Genomic DNA, 15,759 nt, shown 5'->3' with positions numbered 1-15,759 from the left:
GCACACTGGGCCTCGGGGACGACAGATGGGACACTGGGGCAGGACATGGAAAGGAGGAGATCCTCAGCGTCCCAGGGACAAGTGGGGGTGGCAGGGGAGAACCCCCTTCTTGTGGTGGACAGTTGTCACCCAGGCTGCCTGCTCTGGAGTGTCCCAATTGGATGCACCATCTCTGGCAGGTCGTCTTGTGACCCCTGTTCCCACTGCTACTGGTACCCTGTCTGTACCCTGGACCACAAACTCCAGGCTCAGCCCCACAGCACACACCCAGTGGGTGCAGGGGGGTGTCTGAAGGGGCCAGCGCTGCCTGGGTGTCACCTGAGCCTCAGGTCAGGCAGAGATGGCAAAGGACCTGTTACCCACCTTACCACCTCACCCCAACCCACCATCTGCTGGCACATCCCTTCCTGAAATCTGTCCCTCCCATGGAACGTGGGGTCACCCCAGTTGCTTCTGCCCCTTTCCCAAAGCCAGTGCCCACTCCAAGCCAAAAGGGCTCACTCACCCTGCATCAAGTACTCTTCAAAGAGCATGGCTGTGTCCCCCACCAGCTCCAGTGGCCCCTTTGCAGGCGTCCCCCGGCCTCTGCCTCGCTCGCACCACCCTGTACTTTGCACGGGGCGGCCACACTCTGCTCTGCACTGCTCTTATCTCCCAGCTGTGCTGAAAGCAGCAGCTCCGGTGGCACAACACCGTGTCCCTGTTGGCCCAGAGCTGCTGTGGGCTCCCTGGGCCAGGGGCTGGCTCCGCTGTCGGTGCAAGTTCTGACATCCCTCGTTTGGAATTTAATGACCTCCTATGCTGACCCCCGCCCAGAACATGCCCTCACAGCATCTCTGGGGAAAGGGAACATAAAATGGGAGTATAAAGGGGTGCAGAACCCATATAAAGCACAACAAGTTGTGTTTGATGCTGCATTTTATTGTGCACGCTCACGCAAAACTCCGGCTTTGAGGCTCGGCCAAGCTTTGTAGAGGATTTTGGGTACTCCGGTCACCCAGAGAGAAGCAGCACACAGGAAAAGCTGCCTGGCTGGATGCAGCCTCTTCAGAGACATCTCAGTGGTGGATGAGCAGGGAGCAAAGCCAAACATAAAAATCCCTGTGGTGCCTGGGGCTGGGAACAGCTGTGCTCCAGCACTGGCCAAGGTAAACCCAGCTCTATCTTCTCCAGTGGTGCTGAGGTGATGGTTATTAAACCAAATCCTCCCGTGGCTGCTGCTTGTGCCATGAGCTCCGAGACCGGGGGAATGAGCTGCCACAGTCCCCTGCGGACGCACCGATGCTGCTCCACGCTTCCCTCTGCCTGTGCCCCGGGCAGCCCCCTGCCCTCTCTAGCCCAGCTGTGTCCCAGCCAGGACAGTTTATCTCCTGCGCCCAAGGCGGGCCATCAGCTCAGCATTGGCAGCTGCCTTGGCCTGCAGCTCCTTCTCTCTGGCCAGGTCAAGCAGGATTTTCCGTAAGTGAGTGTGGACATCAAGGGACAGGGACACCTTCCTCCCCTTTTTCCTGGGAGCAGCTCTCTTGGTGGCTGGGCTCATTGACCAGGGCAGTGCTTGTCTTTCTGATCCCTCTAGCAGTGGCAGGCTGGCTTTGTCCAGATGAGACCCTTCCCCAGAGCCATTGTCACCCCTCCTCATTTTAGGGAGACCTGGCAGCATCTTGTTATCGCTGGTGGTTTCCTGCCTCATCAGCTTCCCTCCATCCACGGCTTGGGGTCCCGGCAGGAGCTGCTCATGGCTCGTTCCCTTCCAGGCTCTCGTTGGTGCCCCGAGGACCACCAGGAAGATGAGCAGCATCCTGCCTCGCAGCGTGGCTGGGAGTGCCTGTGGGGAGCACGTGGCTTGGCGCTGAGCATCACCCCCCTCACCCTGCCATGGCCCCACAGCCCCCCAGGCAGGACATGTCCCCACCAGCGTGTCACCCACAGAACCCCTCCACTCCCTGCACCAGCTGGCGGGGCTTCACCTTCCTTTCAGGAACCCTTCATTATTCCACCTTGATTTTAATCCTCTTGAACAGGATGGGGAGTTTTGTGGAGGCTGAAGGGGACGTGGGAAGCAAATCACCTGGGTGTCCTTGTCCTTTCATACAGCCCCATGCCAGATGCTGGCTGTGCCCTCAATTTCACCCCCTTCCTCTGTCACCCAGAGGAGGAGCCAATCCTGATCCAGAGGGTGTCTGCTTGGGTACTGTGGCTGCTCCCCGACCCATTCCTGCCCTTTGGCCAGGGAAATGTAACGTGCCTGGGGTTTCAGGGCTGGGCGGGATGTGGGGCTTTCTTCCTCCCACACCTTCCCTGGCAGATGTCATTCATCACAGTGTTGCTGGGCTCTCTGGGGCAAAAGTCACCCACCAAGGAGGGACACGAGCCACTTGGCCTAAAATATGCAGCATATTGATCGCAATGGGGTGACAAGGGCAGGAGTCTGGCCACACGTGCTGAGTTGTGTCAAGCCTCAGCCACTTTCTCCACCCCATCCCTCACCCTGATGCAGGGAGGGCCCCAGGGATTGCAGGGTGCTGTGCTACAGGGTGGGGGTCAGGGTGCTGGGATGTGGGTCAGGGTCAGAGCAGGTGCAGGGGCACTACTGCACAAATCCTGCTGTATGGCTGCCTCTCCCCAAAATCAGTCACCCAGCAGGGTTTGTCCAGCTGGAAGCAGAGCAGTGAAACCAACCTCCTGCAACATATCTCTGGGGTGGAACCCTTTGGAAAGTACCAGAGTAGGCAGCCAGAGGCGGTTAACTTGCTGGGAAGTGGGGAATGAAAAGCATCCAACCCCCCGCAACCCATTTCCCAGCTAAAAGCCCCTAGAAAGCACTGCCAAGGGCACAGCCTCACCATTTGCAGCAGGTCCTCGTCTCCTCGATGTTCAGGCAGTGCTCCTGGGGTGCAGGGACCACAAGCTGGGGATTTGCTCTGCTCTCTGCAAAGCCCTGGCTCTTATCCTGTCCCAGCTCCACCTCTGACCCGCAGAGGGGGTGACGGTGACGGAGGGGTGGAAATGCTTTTAATATATTTTGCCTAATAGCAGATGAAGTCATCCTGGGATGTGGGTTGGCGTGTGCCCCCTTGCAGCTCTACCAGCTGCATTTGGAGGGGATTGCGGGAACCTGGGACAGCTCAGATGCAATTGTTTCATGTCTGACTTGCAAGATGTTTTTTCTCCGTCTAATTAGGCCTCCCTGCTCCTTGGTAATTACTCAAGGAAGGGAGAGAACAAGCATATTGCTGCTGGCCAGTAACCATGGGCAGCTCTCTGGGCATTGTGCCTCACACGGCCCCCAAACATCTCCTGGTACCAGTTTGGCAGAGTGTCCTGACAGACTCCCTGGTCACATGGAGGACATATCTAGAGACATGTCACCTCCCTGCTGTGCCAAACCCAAGCATTGCTTTGGCTGCTGGTTTGCAGGACACCAGTGGCTTGCAGCTCACCTTAAGGCAGTCCAACTGGAACACCACTGGTTTGCAGGCACCAGTCCAGCCTGGCCCAGGCCCTCTGCCAGCTGCCCAAGGTGGGTAGCAGCCTGTAGGCCATGCTGTGGGGTGAGCCCCATATACAAGGGTTTTGACCAAAAGTTCCCCCCTTAGGGACTGTGGGAGCATCCCAAGGCTCTCAGGCTGGGTGAGCACCTGCATGAGATGAGTTGTGGGCACTCAGCCCCGTGGGCTGGCTAAGGCCAGGAGCCAGGGTGCCCAGGGTTCAGACCGCTGGGGGTCTGCCCACCCCTGTGGCCACAGGGTGACCTATCCTATGCCACCCTCCCTGGGATGGCAGGGAACAGAAATAATGCCAGCTCTGTTCCTTCTCCCAGGGACAGCCAGGAACTCACACCCAGTAGCCAAAATTAGCTGGCAGCAGTGATTCACACATTACATCATGCAGCACCACAGACCCACGTGCTGACACGTCAGGGCCTGGACAGGGGCTCATGGCCTGGCTTGTGTCAGCTGGGCATGTGCTGGGCATGGGGATGGGGCACTGGGTTCCCTGGAAGGGGTGAGGAACAGTGGGCAGCTGGAAAGGGCAGCCCAGCTGGGGTGAGCAGGAGGCATGCTTGACTCAAGAGCTGTCCCCAAACTCCACAGGCAACTCCAGCAACGTGCCAAGAAGTGTGACATGTCCCTGTGAGCGCATCTTTAATACACATCCCCCCCGCAGTGGTACACATATACATTCGCTGTATACAGATATACACAGAGAGCAGCGTATGTGTGGGGGCCACAAAGCCCACCCGGCAGCCCCTGGGGCTCTGGGGCAGTGAGGGGCATGTCCCTACTCAGCCCTGGGGCTGGGGGGGAACCAGGGGCTGTGACCCCAGCAGCCAACATCACTTTCACAAAGCCTTTGAGAGTAAGCGTGGGCGAGCAGGAACCTCTTCTAACGTAGCACCATCCTCAGGGTTTCCCTGACAGGCCTGGGGGTGCAGGTGAGACTCCCCCAGATTAAAGACAGATGGGCTGCGGGCAGGCATGTGAGCTGGAGGATAGCACATGGAAAGAGCCTCCAGTCTCCCCACAGGTCATTGCCAAACCATCGCAGCCACAAAAGGGGAACTGGACCCCAGTTGAGGTTAAGGTGAAATTTATTCAGATGGAGCTGATTGCAGGATGGGGGGTGAGTGGTGTTGTGCAGGGAGGCACTGCCCGGCACAAGGATGTGGGCAGCTCTCCTGGCAGAGAGAGGGGAGCAGAGAGGGAGTTTGGGGGTTTGTGGGGGGCAAGAAAGAGTACAAGGGTATTATGTGAGGGGAGGGAGCCCAGCTATGCCAAGTCCCATCTCTGCTTCCAGAGAGAGGGAACAGGGCTAAGAACCGTGCTGTTGGCAACAAATAATTTAAAAATCAAACTGAGAACAGCCCAGGAAACCTCCATATGGGAAAGGGGATTCAAAGCCCTTGGTGGGAGGCAGTTTCCCATTTGATATAAATTTCACCTTAATGACAATAAACTGATATGAAATGAAAAACCCATGAGCAGCATAAAGACAGGTTAGAAATAGCACCAGGTTCCTGCTGGGGCTGGTGGGTGCGTGGCCCCCGCCACCACGGGCAGCCCAGCCCCGGCCGGGGCGGCAGCTGGGCCCCACTTCCAGGCAGCCCTGCCTGCCGAGACACTGCCTGCACCTACACCTTTGGCTGCCCTCCCACCTTGCTGCCGGCACTGCCACGGGAATCTGTGGAGAGAAGCAAGGCGCCGTCAGAGCTGAGGTGGGGAACCAGCGCTGTCCCCCCAGCTCTGCATTGCTGAGCCCACGGCACGGGGTGGGGATGCTGCTGGACTTGCCGGTGCCAAGCTGTGCCCAGCTCTGCCTACCTGCCCCTGGGCGCTGCCCGCAGTGCAGCTCACACTCCTCCTTGCTGCCGAAGCGGTTGAGGTTGCCCCGGCAGCCGCTGTACACGAAGGGCCGGCACTCGGTGACTCTTTGGTTGTAGTACCACCGCAGGGTGTAGCGCTGGCAGTCCCCCTCGTCCAGCGGCAGCCTGCAGGGCTCAGCTGCGGGAAAACGCTGCTGGTGAGGGCAGGCAGGGGCTGGCAGCACACTGGCGGCTGCCAGACCCACTTGGCAGAGGAGGGGAAACCCCAGAAGGGGAAGGCGGGGGATGGCTCTCAGCTGAGCATGGGAAGGGTTTGGCTGGAGCCATCTCTGTGCTCTGCCCAGCTGCTGGAATTGAGGGCAGGAGGCACCACTCTGGGCAAGCTGTCTCCCAGAACAGCTCCCAGCAAGGAGCTGGAAGGGGGTAGGCGTGGGGACATGATGGCCACAGCACCCCGTGGAAGGGTTGTGGAGGGATTCCCCAAAGGCTGCTGCCACTGGGACTTCCCTGATCTCCTGGGGCCTTTGGGATCCCTCCTGTGGCTCATGATCAGAGCACAGGAAATCTGCCAAGGCAGCAGGTCCCACCAGCCCAGCAAACCACCCATCACTGCTGGTGATGGCTTCAGTGAGGGGGATAGAGCACAAGGTCTGCATGGTGTGGACAGCACATGATAAAGAAGGTGCAACCCACCCAGGTACCAGCAAGAGGGCTGAAAATCCCCAGTTCTCCCAGACAGATGGCACAGGGACCCACTGCCCAGCTGGATGCAAAGACACCACCCCAGCAAAACCTGGGGCAGCTCCACGGTTTCCTCCAGTGGCTTCACCCTCAGTGCCAGGTGAGTGCAGGGAAGCTCACCATCCAGTGTGGGCTGCTCCAAGCTGTCCACCTCTGGGACCTCATCGTAGTCCTCCTCCTCTCCATCCATGCTGTCGTACTCAAGGTCGTCATCATCAAGCATGATCTGCCTGTCCTGCCCTGGGAGACAGCACCATGCATGAGCAGTGCACACCACACACACACGGAGCACAGAAAAAGGGGGACAAGGACTAAAAGCACAGGGATGACACACCCTCCTCCTCCTCAGTGTGTGACAGCTTGAGCACAGGGACTGTGTGAGTGCTGCCAGCAGGGAACGGCTGGGTGGAGAAGGACCCTGTGAAGGGGACACAGGCATCAGGGAAGAGGCAAGGGAGTCTGGGGTGCTTTCCCCTTATTTCCCAAAGGAAAACCACCCCTTTCAGGTGTGGAGCAGTCCAGCACTGCCCCAACCCTGCTGGAGCCTGACAGGGTACACGGACAGGGATGATGGACCTGGAAATACCCGCTCCTCTCTCTGCACCACAGACCAGGGCTGCCATGGGGGCTTCTAGAGGAGGGACAGGCAGGGGAGGCCCAGAGAGACAGCACCCACTTGGAGCCCATCAGGATAGGGACAGGGGAGGGCACAGGGAGGCACACATGCCCATGGGGCCAGATCTTACAGGCCCTCCAGACTCTCCATCACCTGTTTGGTCATGCTCTCTCTCCTGGCGGACAATTCTTCCTCCTCCCTGGGCAGAGTGGAAGCTGCTCCTGGGCTGAGCCCCCCAGCCTCCTTGGAGAGAAAGCACCCACCTCATCCCAGCCCACCCCTTGCCTCCAATCCCACTCCTCCAGCCTACCCTCCCCTCCAGCACTGCTGACCCCTGCAAGACCCCTGCCCCAGTTCTGATACCCAAGCATAGATGGGGTACAGTTCCTGTGACCCCTTCAGTTGGGCAGACCCTGGCAGCACCCAGACCCCACTGGCACCATCCCAAGCCAGCTGCCCCTGGGGATCCCTGTTGCACCATCACTTTTGCAACACACCATCCCTTCTCCCTGTGCAGGGTCCTGATGCTGATGCTGACCCTGACTGAAGGGTCATGGAGAGTGCCAGCCACCTCCAGCTCCCCAAAACCAGTGGCACACCTGGGTGCCGGGGCCCCTTCAGTGCCACACGTGTGGGGCAGGGAGGTAGGAAGGAAGAGCCGCAACCTGAGTGCTCACGTGAATCCTGGTGCCGTGGGAAGTGGCCACCGCAGGCTGTGGGAGAGACAGGGTGGGGGTCAGGGGCAGCAGGTGCAGACCCCCAGCCCCAGGGCAGCAGTGGGAGATGCTCACCACAGTGCTGGCTCATCTCCTGCCTGACGAAGGCACGGATCTCCTCCTCCTGCCAGGCACACGAAGGGGCAAAGGTCGCACAGAGTAATGGGGGATGGTGCAATTAAAGAGGAGAAAAAACCCTTTCCCAAGGTCCAGAAGAGCCCAGAGGTGAGGGCAGCCCCTCCATCAGTGGCAGTGGGATGGATCCAGCATCCCTTCCCACCCCACTGACCTGAGTGCCACAAGCCTATGGGTCCTGGCTCCTTACCGTCATGCCTGGCTCCCCCTTCTCCCCACGGAGCCCGTGGCTGCCGGGACTGCCCTGGAGACACCAGAAAGGAGGTGGGAAGCTGGCCCTGGCTGGAGCTCGTGCGGGCAGGGGCAGGCACCCCTGCACTCACCTGCTCTCCTCTCTCGCCGGGGATGCCGGGCACACCGCGTGCACCCGGCACTGACTGTCCAGGGGGGCCTCTCTCCCCCTGCAAAGGACACGTGCTCAGGATCTGGCTGGTGGGTGCTGGAGCCTCTCTGCTCTCCCCAGAACCAGGGATGTGCTGCTTTTCCCACCCCTGCACCCCAGGGGTGCCATTGCAGGTGGGAATGGGGACAGGTCCAGCTCAACTCAAGGACAGGCAGGGTCCCAGACCCCTCAGACTCCCATCCCCTGGGCAGAGGGACACAAGGGAGGAACCCAAAGCCAGCAAGCTGGCAGGGCAGGACAGAGCTGGGACATGACTCCAGATGCCACCCACCCCTCACCCACTAAGGGGACTGGGTCCTCCCATCCTCACAGCCCCAGAGGGGGACCAGTCACCTGTGGTGAGGACTCACCTTCTGGCCCTGCATGCCCTCGGGACCTCGTGGGCCAACGCTGCCTGGGGGCCCGGGGGGGCCAGGAGCACCATCACTGCCCCGGGGACCAGGGCCACCAATAACACCCGGGGCTCCCTGGAGGAGAGGCAGAGGGTGAGGCCAGGGGTGTCAGAGCCCCCGACTCCAGAGCAGATGCCATGGACATCCTCTGACCCCACAGCTGGGCATCAAGAACTAGCACTGGTGCCTTCTTGTGAAGTGCAGGGAGTTGTTGTCATTCATTGTTTAGTGATATAATTTAGAGCAGCGCCAAATGACTCCTCTGGGAGCATCAGGCTCTGATATGCTTCCAACCAAGGCTGTATCCTGGTACAAGCAATGTGGTGCAATGCATCCCATCCCTTTCCAGCCTGCTCACCCGGTCTCCTTTCTCCCCCTGGTCTCCTTTGGCTCCCTGCTGCCCGTCAAATCCCCGGTCACCCTGCAAAGAGGAAGGGACAGGCAGCAGGGGACAGACAGTGGGGGGCAGGCAGCGAGGGAATGAAGTGCCAGCACAGCTTTTCCCAGCACTGCTCTAACCTACCTTGGGTCCCATGAGCCCTTCCTTCCCAGGAATGCCTGGTGGTCCTGATAGACCCAGCTCTCCCTGGGGGACAGAGCAGATGTCCATCAGCCACCAGCCATGGTTCCTGTCCCACCCCAGTGTCAGTGCAGTGCTTACCGGCTCGCCTTTCCGCCCTGACAGTCCTGAGCGCCCCGGGATCCCCGGCTCTCCCTACAGCAGGCAGGAGAGAGGCAGGGCGGTCAGTCCTTCACCCCTCAATGCTCACCCCAGAGCCCAAGGCAGAAGAGGGGACCCCATGACCCTGTCGGGGGGTCAAGGTCTGGCCTCAGCCATCTCCCTGCTCCCGCTGGCTGACGGAGGGGATCCAAAGGGCCACAGCCTCCAGGCAACATCCAGGCTCTTGCAGCACCCTACAGGCACCCACTCACCTTCTCACCCTTGTCCCCATTGAGGCCACAGGCACCTTTCATGCCCCGGTCACCCTGCAAGCATGAGGAGGGAAGTCAGAGTCATGCCAAGCCAGCACTTGTCCTGGCCAGGAGAGCACTGGCAGCCAGAGAGGCCAACCCACCTTGAGGCCACGCATGCCCAGGGGTCCCATGTCCCCCTTCTCTCCCCGGGCCCCGGGGATCCCATTGCGGCCAGGCTGACCCTGTGGGAGAGCACACAGCATGACGAGGGTCTGCTCCTGCCCTGCAGTGACGTGGCAGAGGCACCAAGACACAACTTCTCACCGGCTCGCCAGGCTCTCCCGGCGCTCCAACCTCTCCCTGGGGAAGGCAAAGGCATCAATCAGGGCAGGCAAGGCGGATGGTGCCACCAGCATCCCCCAGCAGTGGGGCTGCCCAACTCCGTACCTTCTGCCCGCTAGGGCCACGTGCCCCAGGGAAGCCCATGGAGCCCTTCTCTCCTTGTTCACCCCTCATCCCCTGCAAGCAGAAACCCAGATCAGCACAGGGCAGGAGGGAGAGCTCCAGCCACTGCATGGCCACTGCACAGCCATGGTCATCTCCGTGGCCAGGTCTGGCAGCTCCCCTTGCACCATATCCCTGGTGCCTACTAGCACCAGCACATAGGGCACAGGGATGCCATCATGCCCTGCTTCCTCTGTCCATCACGCTGTCAACAGCCCTCCATGATCCCCAACCCAGCAGCTCCTAGCCTGGCACAAGTTCCCCCAGCCCTGTACCTTCTCTCCAAGCATGCCTTGCTCCCCCTTGTCCCCCTTGTCCCCTTCTGTGCCCTTCAGGCCACGCTCTCCCTGCAAAGGAGGAAACACAGGGAGGGGCCAGGGAATGAGGAGAAGCTCAGACACACATCAGGGTGGGGAGGACAGACCTCGCTGGGGGCAGGAACATGGGGGTCTGTAGGGTGGCTGAAGGAGAGGGGACAATATGTTTTGCAAGGGAGGGTTCCTGAGCAGGAAGAAGCTCCCCCAGCTCCTCCCAGAGGGACAGGGAGGATGGGGAGAGGGAGGACAGGGACAGCTCTTACCGGTTCCCCCTTGCTGCCCCGTGCTCCAGGCGGCCCCTCCACCACCACAGTATCGCCCTGTACACCCAAAGCAGAGAGAGAGGTGGGGGTGAGCAGGGGGGCCAGGGCTGCTGCCTGCCTTCCCACTGCCCCCCACCCCAAGGACTCACCTTGTCTCCTTTGGGTCCTGGGGTCCCAAGGTCCCCCTGTGAGGAAGGCGAGATGCTGCAAGGATGCACTGCAGGGAGCGGACAGCACCTCCCAATACCTGGAGGTGCATCATTCTCCCCCCAGCTCCTCGGCCCACAGAGTCCCTTACCTTGTCCCCACGCTCCCCCCGGTTCCCAGGCAAGCCCTGTGGAGGAGAAGAGAGGAGTGGTCAGGAAGGGGCCTGGATCAGGGTGCAGCTGGGGAAGGGGGGTACTTACTGGTGGCCCACGATCCCCTTCTGGCCCTGGGCGCCCATCTTCACCCTGCAAGAAGGAAGAGATGTGAGAAAGGGGTTTAGGTTGGGGGCTCCCCAGCATCACCCCATCCCAGGGACAGCTGCAGCTCTGGTGCAGAGTCCTGTCAGGGCTGGTACCATGAGCCTTCCTGTCCCTGGCTGTGGGGACCTGGGGGGACTGTGGCAGTACCTACCCGTGGTCCCGGGTCACCACGTTCACCTCTGGCTCCTGGCAGCCCGGCCCCTGGAGCCCCCTGCCAGGGGAACGCAAGAACTCATCCCCATCCTCACTGCCCACAGCTCCTCCCAGCCCTGCCAGGTACCCCCCCATGCCAGGGAACACCCCACAGTCCCCACCACCTCTCTGGGTGCCTGGTGCACAGGAAGCTCCCATGTGCCACCATCCAGAGCGGGCTCACCACCCTCAGGGGGAGGTGGCTGCAGGGACACTCCTCAAGAGAAGCAGCCTCCCACCTCTCATGCTATAGCGCTGCCCTTAGTCCTACCTTGTCTCCCTTCAGGCCAGGGGCCCCTTGTATGCCCTAAAAGAAAGGAGGAGGGTGAGCAAGCCGCAGGAGGAAGGCAATGCCAGACACCCTTCAGCATCGCTGAGACTCCCACCGCGGTGCCGGACACTGCAGCAATGCCCCGCCCCAGGGGCCAGGGAGCTGCGGCTGGGTCCCTGTCAGCCTGTCTGACACAGCGGGGAGGCGGGGGCAGAGCCTGCACCCCCGGGAATGCTGGGGCACCATACTCACGGCCGGCCCTGGGGGCCCCACAGGTCCTGGTGGTCCAACGGTGCCATCCCTGCCTGGAAAGCCGATCAAACCCTGGCAGAGAAAAAGCAGGGAGTGGGCAGGGGCTGTGGCTGGGAGGCAGTGGGGCTTGCAGGGGCCTCACGGACACTACACAAGGGTCCGGGGTCACCAGGACCAATGATGCCACGTTCTGGTTGTAGTCTTTACCCTCTCTCCTGGGGAACCCGGAGGGCCAGGCTGTCCATTTTCCCCTCTCAGGCCTGGCTGTCCTGGCGTCCCAGCAATGCCTGCTAAGCCTGGGGGTCCTGGTAATCCTGGCAAGCCAGTGTCACCCTGAAGCAGGGAAGTAAAAGATAAAGCCCACAAAAGCAGCTCCTCAGGAGTGTGCTTTTCACACAGCCAGCCAAGCTAGAGCATCACTGGGGCATTAGGGACGTGATCAGAGCCAGGGCGACACGAGGACAGAGGTTACCTTCAAACCTGGAGGCCCATCCTGTCCCGGCGGTCCCCGTGCACCCACACCCGGTGATCCCTGTGAGGTGGCAGTGAGTGTGTGGCACATCACCTGGCTGGTGGGCATGGGGGTGCCAGGGCCACCAGGCCAGCCACAGCATCCCCCAGGGTGGGGGATCCCCCGGGGGGCAGGAGACACGTACCTTCTCCCCTTTGGCTCCAGAGGATCCCTTGGCTCCCTGTGAAGACACCAAGCCCCCAGAAGACCTGGGCAGTAGGTGGCAAGGGCACAGATCCCAGCCTCTGCCAGCATCCACTGTCCCCAATATTCACCCACCACTCCCATATGCCTCCTACTCACATCTTCCCCCGGATCTCCTGGCTCCCCAAACCTTCCTGGCTCCCCCTAGCAGAAGAAAACAAGGAAAAAGCAGATGTGTGGGATTATGAGCTGGGGGAGCAGCTGCAGCTGGATCCCCACATTGTGGCCAAGCAGCCAGGGTGTCAGGGACCCCACAACCCACAGGGCAGCGCTCACCTTCTCGCCCTTGGGGCCTGGCAAGCCTCGGTCACCCTTGGAGCCCTGTTGGGGACAGCAGTGTTAGGGGAGGGGGCAGCCACAGGGCTGGCTTGCTCCCCAGAAGGCAAGGGTGGTGGGAGGGGATGAGGTTAATGGTAGGGAAAGGTTAATGAGGGGAGATGGGGGTAATGGGGGTGTCGGGGTTTACGGGGTGACTCACGGGCTCTCCCAGCAGCACACCCTCCAGCAGCGCCGGCTCGCCCTGCAGGGACACGTGGGTGCTCAGATGTGCCTACAGAGGATGCCAGTGCCCAGCAGATCCCTGCCCATCCCAGCCCTCACACCCTGGCTCCTCACCTTCTCTCCCTTGGCTCCGGGGGGACCAGCGATGGCCTGGGGCACAGATGAGAGAGTGGGCAGGTGAGTAGGGCTGCACGGGGATGCTCCCCCTCATCCTGGCCAGGAACACTGGACAAGGCAGCTCTGCACTCACCTGCCCTGGGGCTCCAGCATCCCCTGGCTCTCCCTTGGGACCAGCAGGCCCCGAAGGTCCTGGTAAGCCCTGGGACAAGCGGTACAGCCCTCAGCCTTAGCTGCAGACAACCCAGGCTGAGCTGCGTAGGGGTTCCCCTGGGATGGGGCAGGGTGAGCATCAACATACCATTTTCCCAGGCATTCCTGCCTCACCGTCCTTCCCTGGCACACCATCCCTGCCTGGCACACCTGGCTTCCCACTCTCCCCCTGCAGGCAGTAAGAGTGGGGCTGGGGCGTGGGGGTCCTACAGCCCCCCAGGCAGCCCCAAGCAGCCACACCGATGGCAGCCAGATGTGGGGGGCAGCACACTCACCACTTGTCCTGGCAGCCCAGGGACACCCGGTGGGCCCTGCAATGGAGACATGAGCAGGAATCAAGCAGTATCCCAGGCACCAGGAACAGCCAAGGGGCTTGGGGTGTTGCAAATACTCACCCCTGGACCGGGGGGGCCAAGGGGTCCTGGCAGGCCCATGTTGCCCTGGGGGCCAGGCAACCCCTGCAATGGAAACAGATACATCAGAGAGGGGATGGCACAGCCAGGACCTTGGCTGCCCCTGTGGGAAGGTGTATTGGGGTGTGACTGGCTGATTTTGGGGGGGTCAGGTGGGTGCTGGCAGGGAAGGTATGAGTACTCACACGGATGCCAGAGCCAGGGTCCCCCGGATCACCCTGTGAAGAACATGCTGCATCAGCCCCACAACCCCAACCCACCAGCTACTGTGGTCACAGCCATATCTGCATACCTGTGTCCAGGAGAGGGCCCAGCCCAAATATCCCTCCCTCCAGCCCAAAACTTCCCGAAATGTGGCCCTCCCTCCAGTCCCCAAATCTGGCAAGGCACCATTTTCCCTCTGCCAGGCTGGACATGGCAATGCTGATGCAGATGCCAATGCCTCTGCCTTACCTTGGCACCAGCTGGGCCCGGGGTCCCTGGTGGGCCAGTGCTGCCCTGCAGGGGACAAGGGGACATTATTGGGGTGGTGCTTGCTGGTCGCACAGGACAGGGAGGGGGCAGCAGGGCCACTCAGTCCCAGCACTGCCACCCCAGCTCCACTCCCTGGGGGAATGCCCACCCTGGCTGACATTGCCCTGGCATGACAGTCCCCTGCACCTGGTGCAAGGTGGCTCCTTACCGGAGGTCCTGGGGGTCCTGGGTCTCCCTGATTGCCCTGAAGAGAGGAAGAAATGGGATCACTGCAGAAATGGGTTTTCCCCAGTGGGAGCATGGGGTGTCCCCAGGGAGAGCAGACCCTGACAGTGCCAGTGGCTCTTGTAAGCACCAAGTAAGACAAGCCTGACAGGTCCTGCTAAGCTGTGGGGGGCCAAGGACCTAGTCCAGCAACAGGGTGACCCCCATGGATTCAAACACCAAGCACTCATGGCCACAAGCCCCCAGCTGTGTGCTGAGGTGGTGGAGCACAGGGACAGGGGGGACACACAGACACCTACCGGGCGTCCCAGCACGCCAGGGAAGCCTGGCAAGCCCTGCAAAGAACCACAGCAGGGTCAGTGGACAAGCAGAAACCCACCACATCCACACAGCCCTGCCTGCCCCCCCACGCATGCTCCTCATTCCCAGTGTGTGGTAATCAGCCAGGAGAGGCCCCCTAAAGCTCTGCAGGCCCTGCATGGGGTGAGGGAGGTGAGAGGGGGCAGGGAAGGAGGTGAATGAGGCATAAAAGCTCCTTCTGGTGCTGGTGATGGCTCGTGTGACACCACAGGACCTCCCCGAATCCCAGCCTGCATCCCCCCACCATGTCCCCACTCACCGGCTTCCCCTCAGGGCCTGCCAGCCCTCTCTCACCCGGGAGACCCTGGAGCAAAAGACGGAGACAGGGAAGGGGTCAGTGCCAGGCAGGGGCCGGGGTCAGTGCCAGGCAGGGGAACAGTGCAGTACCCACCGGGGCGCCGTCCCTGCCCTTCTCGCCAGGCTCCCCTCGGTCACCCCGCGAGCCACCTTCACCCTGCAGTGGGGACAGGCACAGGGTCACAGGACAGACAGGGATCTTCCCATGACCTCCCAGGGCCTGCTGACACCCAAAGAGGGGTGTGCCCAGCAGAACCCCCATGCAGGGTTTTGCTCCCTTTTGACATTGGAGACTTATAACCTCAGACCTTATCTCCTTTGGGTCCCCGCTCGCCCTCGGCTCCTGGCTCACCCTGTGTTGGGAAGAAGACAGATGCCATCAGCCCTTGCTGCCCCTCTGTACCATCACCATCCTCAGTCCCAGCTCATGATGTTGCCCCAGCTCGGCTGCCTTGGCTGCCCTTCTCCTTTCAGACCAGCCACACACCTTGGCTCCCTTGGGTCCGATGGGGCCGCGTTCGCCTGGGAGGCCCATCAGGCTGCCCTCCACCACGTCTACCTGTGGGCAGGGCGCAGTCAGGGCCAGCACCCAGGGGACCTCAGGAAGGTCCCCTCAGGGGCAAAGCCCTCCCCAAGCCCCTGTGCCAAGGGACTGGATGTGGCCATCCATCCCCAGAGGGGCAGGCTGGCACCTTGATGATGGTCCCCAGCAGCAGCCATCACCTACCTTGGGCCCTGGGGGCCCTGGGGGTCCAGGCAAGCCATCCCTTCCCTGGGAAGGGTAGAGAAGTAGGTTGAGTGTCAAAGGGCGTGGGAGAGCAGAGCCACCCTGGTATGGGCACTCCTGGCCTCTGCAGGGCATGTGCCTGCCCCACGGAGAGCCCTGCATCCCCTCAAGAGGGGCACAACACAAGAGGGGATGGAGGGCACCATGTCC

At 61.3% G+C, this 15,759-nt stretch overlaps 1 protein-coding gene across 1 annotated transcript in view; it reads right to left on the bottom strand.

The window, feature by feature from the left end:
- Positions 1-1,363: 1,363 nt before the first annotated feature.
- COL7A1 (collagen type VII alpha 1 chain) overlaps positions 1,364-15,759 on the bottom strand; it is a gene marked incomplete at both ends in the record, with an annotated part of 31,882 nt that continues 17,486 nt past the window's right edge. The window contains 43 exons of the mRNA XM_082288786.1: positions 1,364-1,825; positions 5,156-5,181; positions 5,322-5,501; positions 6,185-6,304; positions 6,399-6,482; positions 7,358-7,393; positions 7,472-7,520; positions 7,722-7,775; positions 7,855-7,932; positions 8,285-8,401; positions 8,685-8,747; positions 8,850-8,912; positions 8,988-9,041; positions 9,260-9,313; positions 9,403-9,483; positions 9,566-9,601; positions 9,689-9,760; positions 10,021-10,092; positions 10,326-10,382; positions 10,475-10,510; positions 10,624-10,659; positions 10,733-10,777; positions 10,944-11,003; positions 11,256-11,291; positions 11,508-11,579; positions 11,715-11,840; positions 11,980-12,039; positions 12,164-12,199; positions 12,322-12,366; positions 12,499-12,543; positions 12,701-12,742; positions 12,838-12,873; positions 12,974-13,042; positions 13,142-13,222; positions 13,329-13,364; positions 13,449-13,511; positions 13,920-13,964; positions 14,149-14,184; positions 14,465-14,500; positions 14,785-14,829; positions 14,917-14,979; positions 15,310-15,381; positions 15,550-15,594. Coding sequence (XP_082144912.1) covers positions 1,364-1,825; positions 5,156-5,181; positions 5,322-5,501; positions 6,185-6,304; positions 6,399-6,482; positions 7,358-7,393; positions 7,472-7,520; positions 7,722-7,775; positions 7,855-7,932; positions 8,285-8,401; positions 8,685-8,747; positions 8,850-8,912; positions 8,988-9,041; positions 9,260-9,313; positions 9,403-9,483; positions 9,566-9,601; positions 9,689-9,760; positions 10,021-10,092; positions 10,326-10,382; positions 10,475-10,510; positions 10,624-10,659; positions 10,733-10,777; positions 10,944-11,003; positions 11,256-11,291; positions 11,508-11,579; positions 11,715-11,840; positions 11,980-12,039; positions 12,164-12,199; positions 12,322-12,366; positions 12,499-12,543; positions 12,701-12,742; positions 12,838-12,873; positions 12,974-13,042; positions 13,142-13,222; positions 13,329-13,364; positions 13,449-13,511; positions 13,920-13,964; positions 14,149-14,184; positions 14,465-14,500; positions 14,785-14,829; positions 14,917-14,979; positions 15,310-15,381; positions 15,550-15,594 — 3,024 coding nt within the window. The remainder of the gene's footprint in view (positions 1,826-5,155; positions 5,182-5,321; positions 5,502-6,184; positions 6,305-6,398; positions 6,483-7,357; positions 7,394-7,471; positions 7,521-7,721; positions 7,776-7,854; positions 7,933-8,284; positions 8,402-8,684; positions 8,748-8,849; positions 8,913-8,987; positions 9,042-9,259; positions 9,314-9,402; positions 9,484-9,565; positions 9,602-9,688; positions 9,761-10,020; positions 10,093-10,325; positions 10,383-10,474; positions 10,511-10,623; positions 10,660-10,732; positions 10,778-10,943; positions 11,004-11,255; positions 11,292-11,507; positions 11,580-11,714; positions 11,841-11,979; positions 12,040-12,163; positions 12,200-12,321; positions 12,367-12,498; positions 12,544-12,700; positions 12,743-12,837; positions 12,874-12,973; positions 13,043-13,141; positions 13,223-13,328; positions 13,365-13,448; positions 13,512-13,919; positions 13,965-14,148; positions 14,185-14,464; positions 14,501-14,784; positions 14,830-14,916; positions 14,980-15,309; positions 15,382-15,549; positions 15,595-15,759) is intronic.

The sequence above is a fragment of the Coloeus monedula genome, assembly GCF_965178545.1.
Source record: "Coloeus monedula genome assembly, chromosome: 11".
In the NCBI taxonomy this organism is placed as follows: domain Eukaryota; kingdom Metazoa; phylum Chordata; class Aves; order Passeriformes; family Corvidae; genus Coloeus; species Coloeus monedula.
Note: the sequence above shows the minus strand (reverse complement) of the source record. Positions and strands in the feature narration are given on the sequence as shown.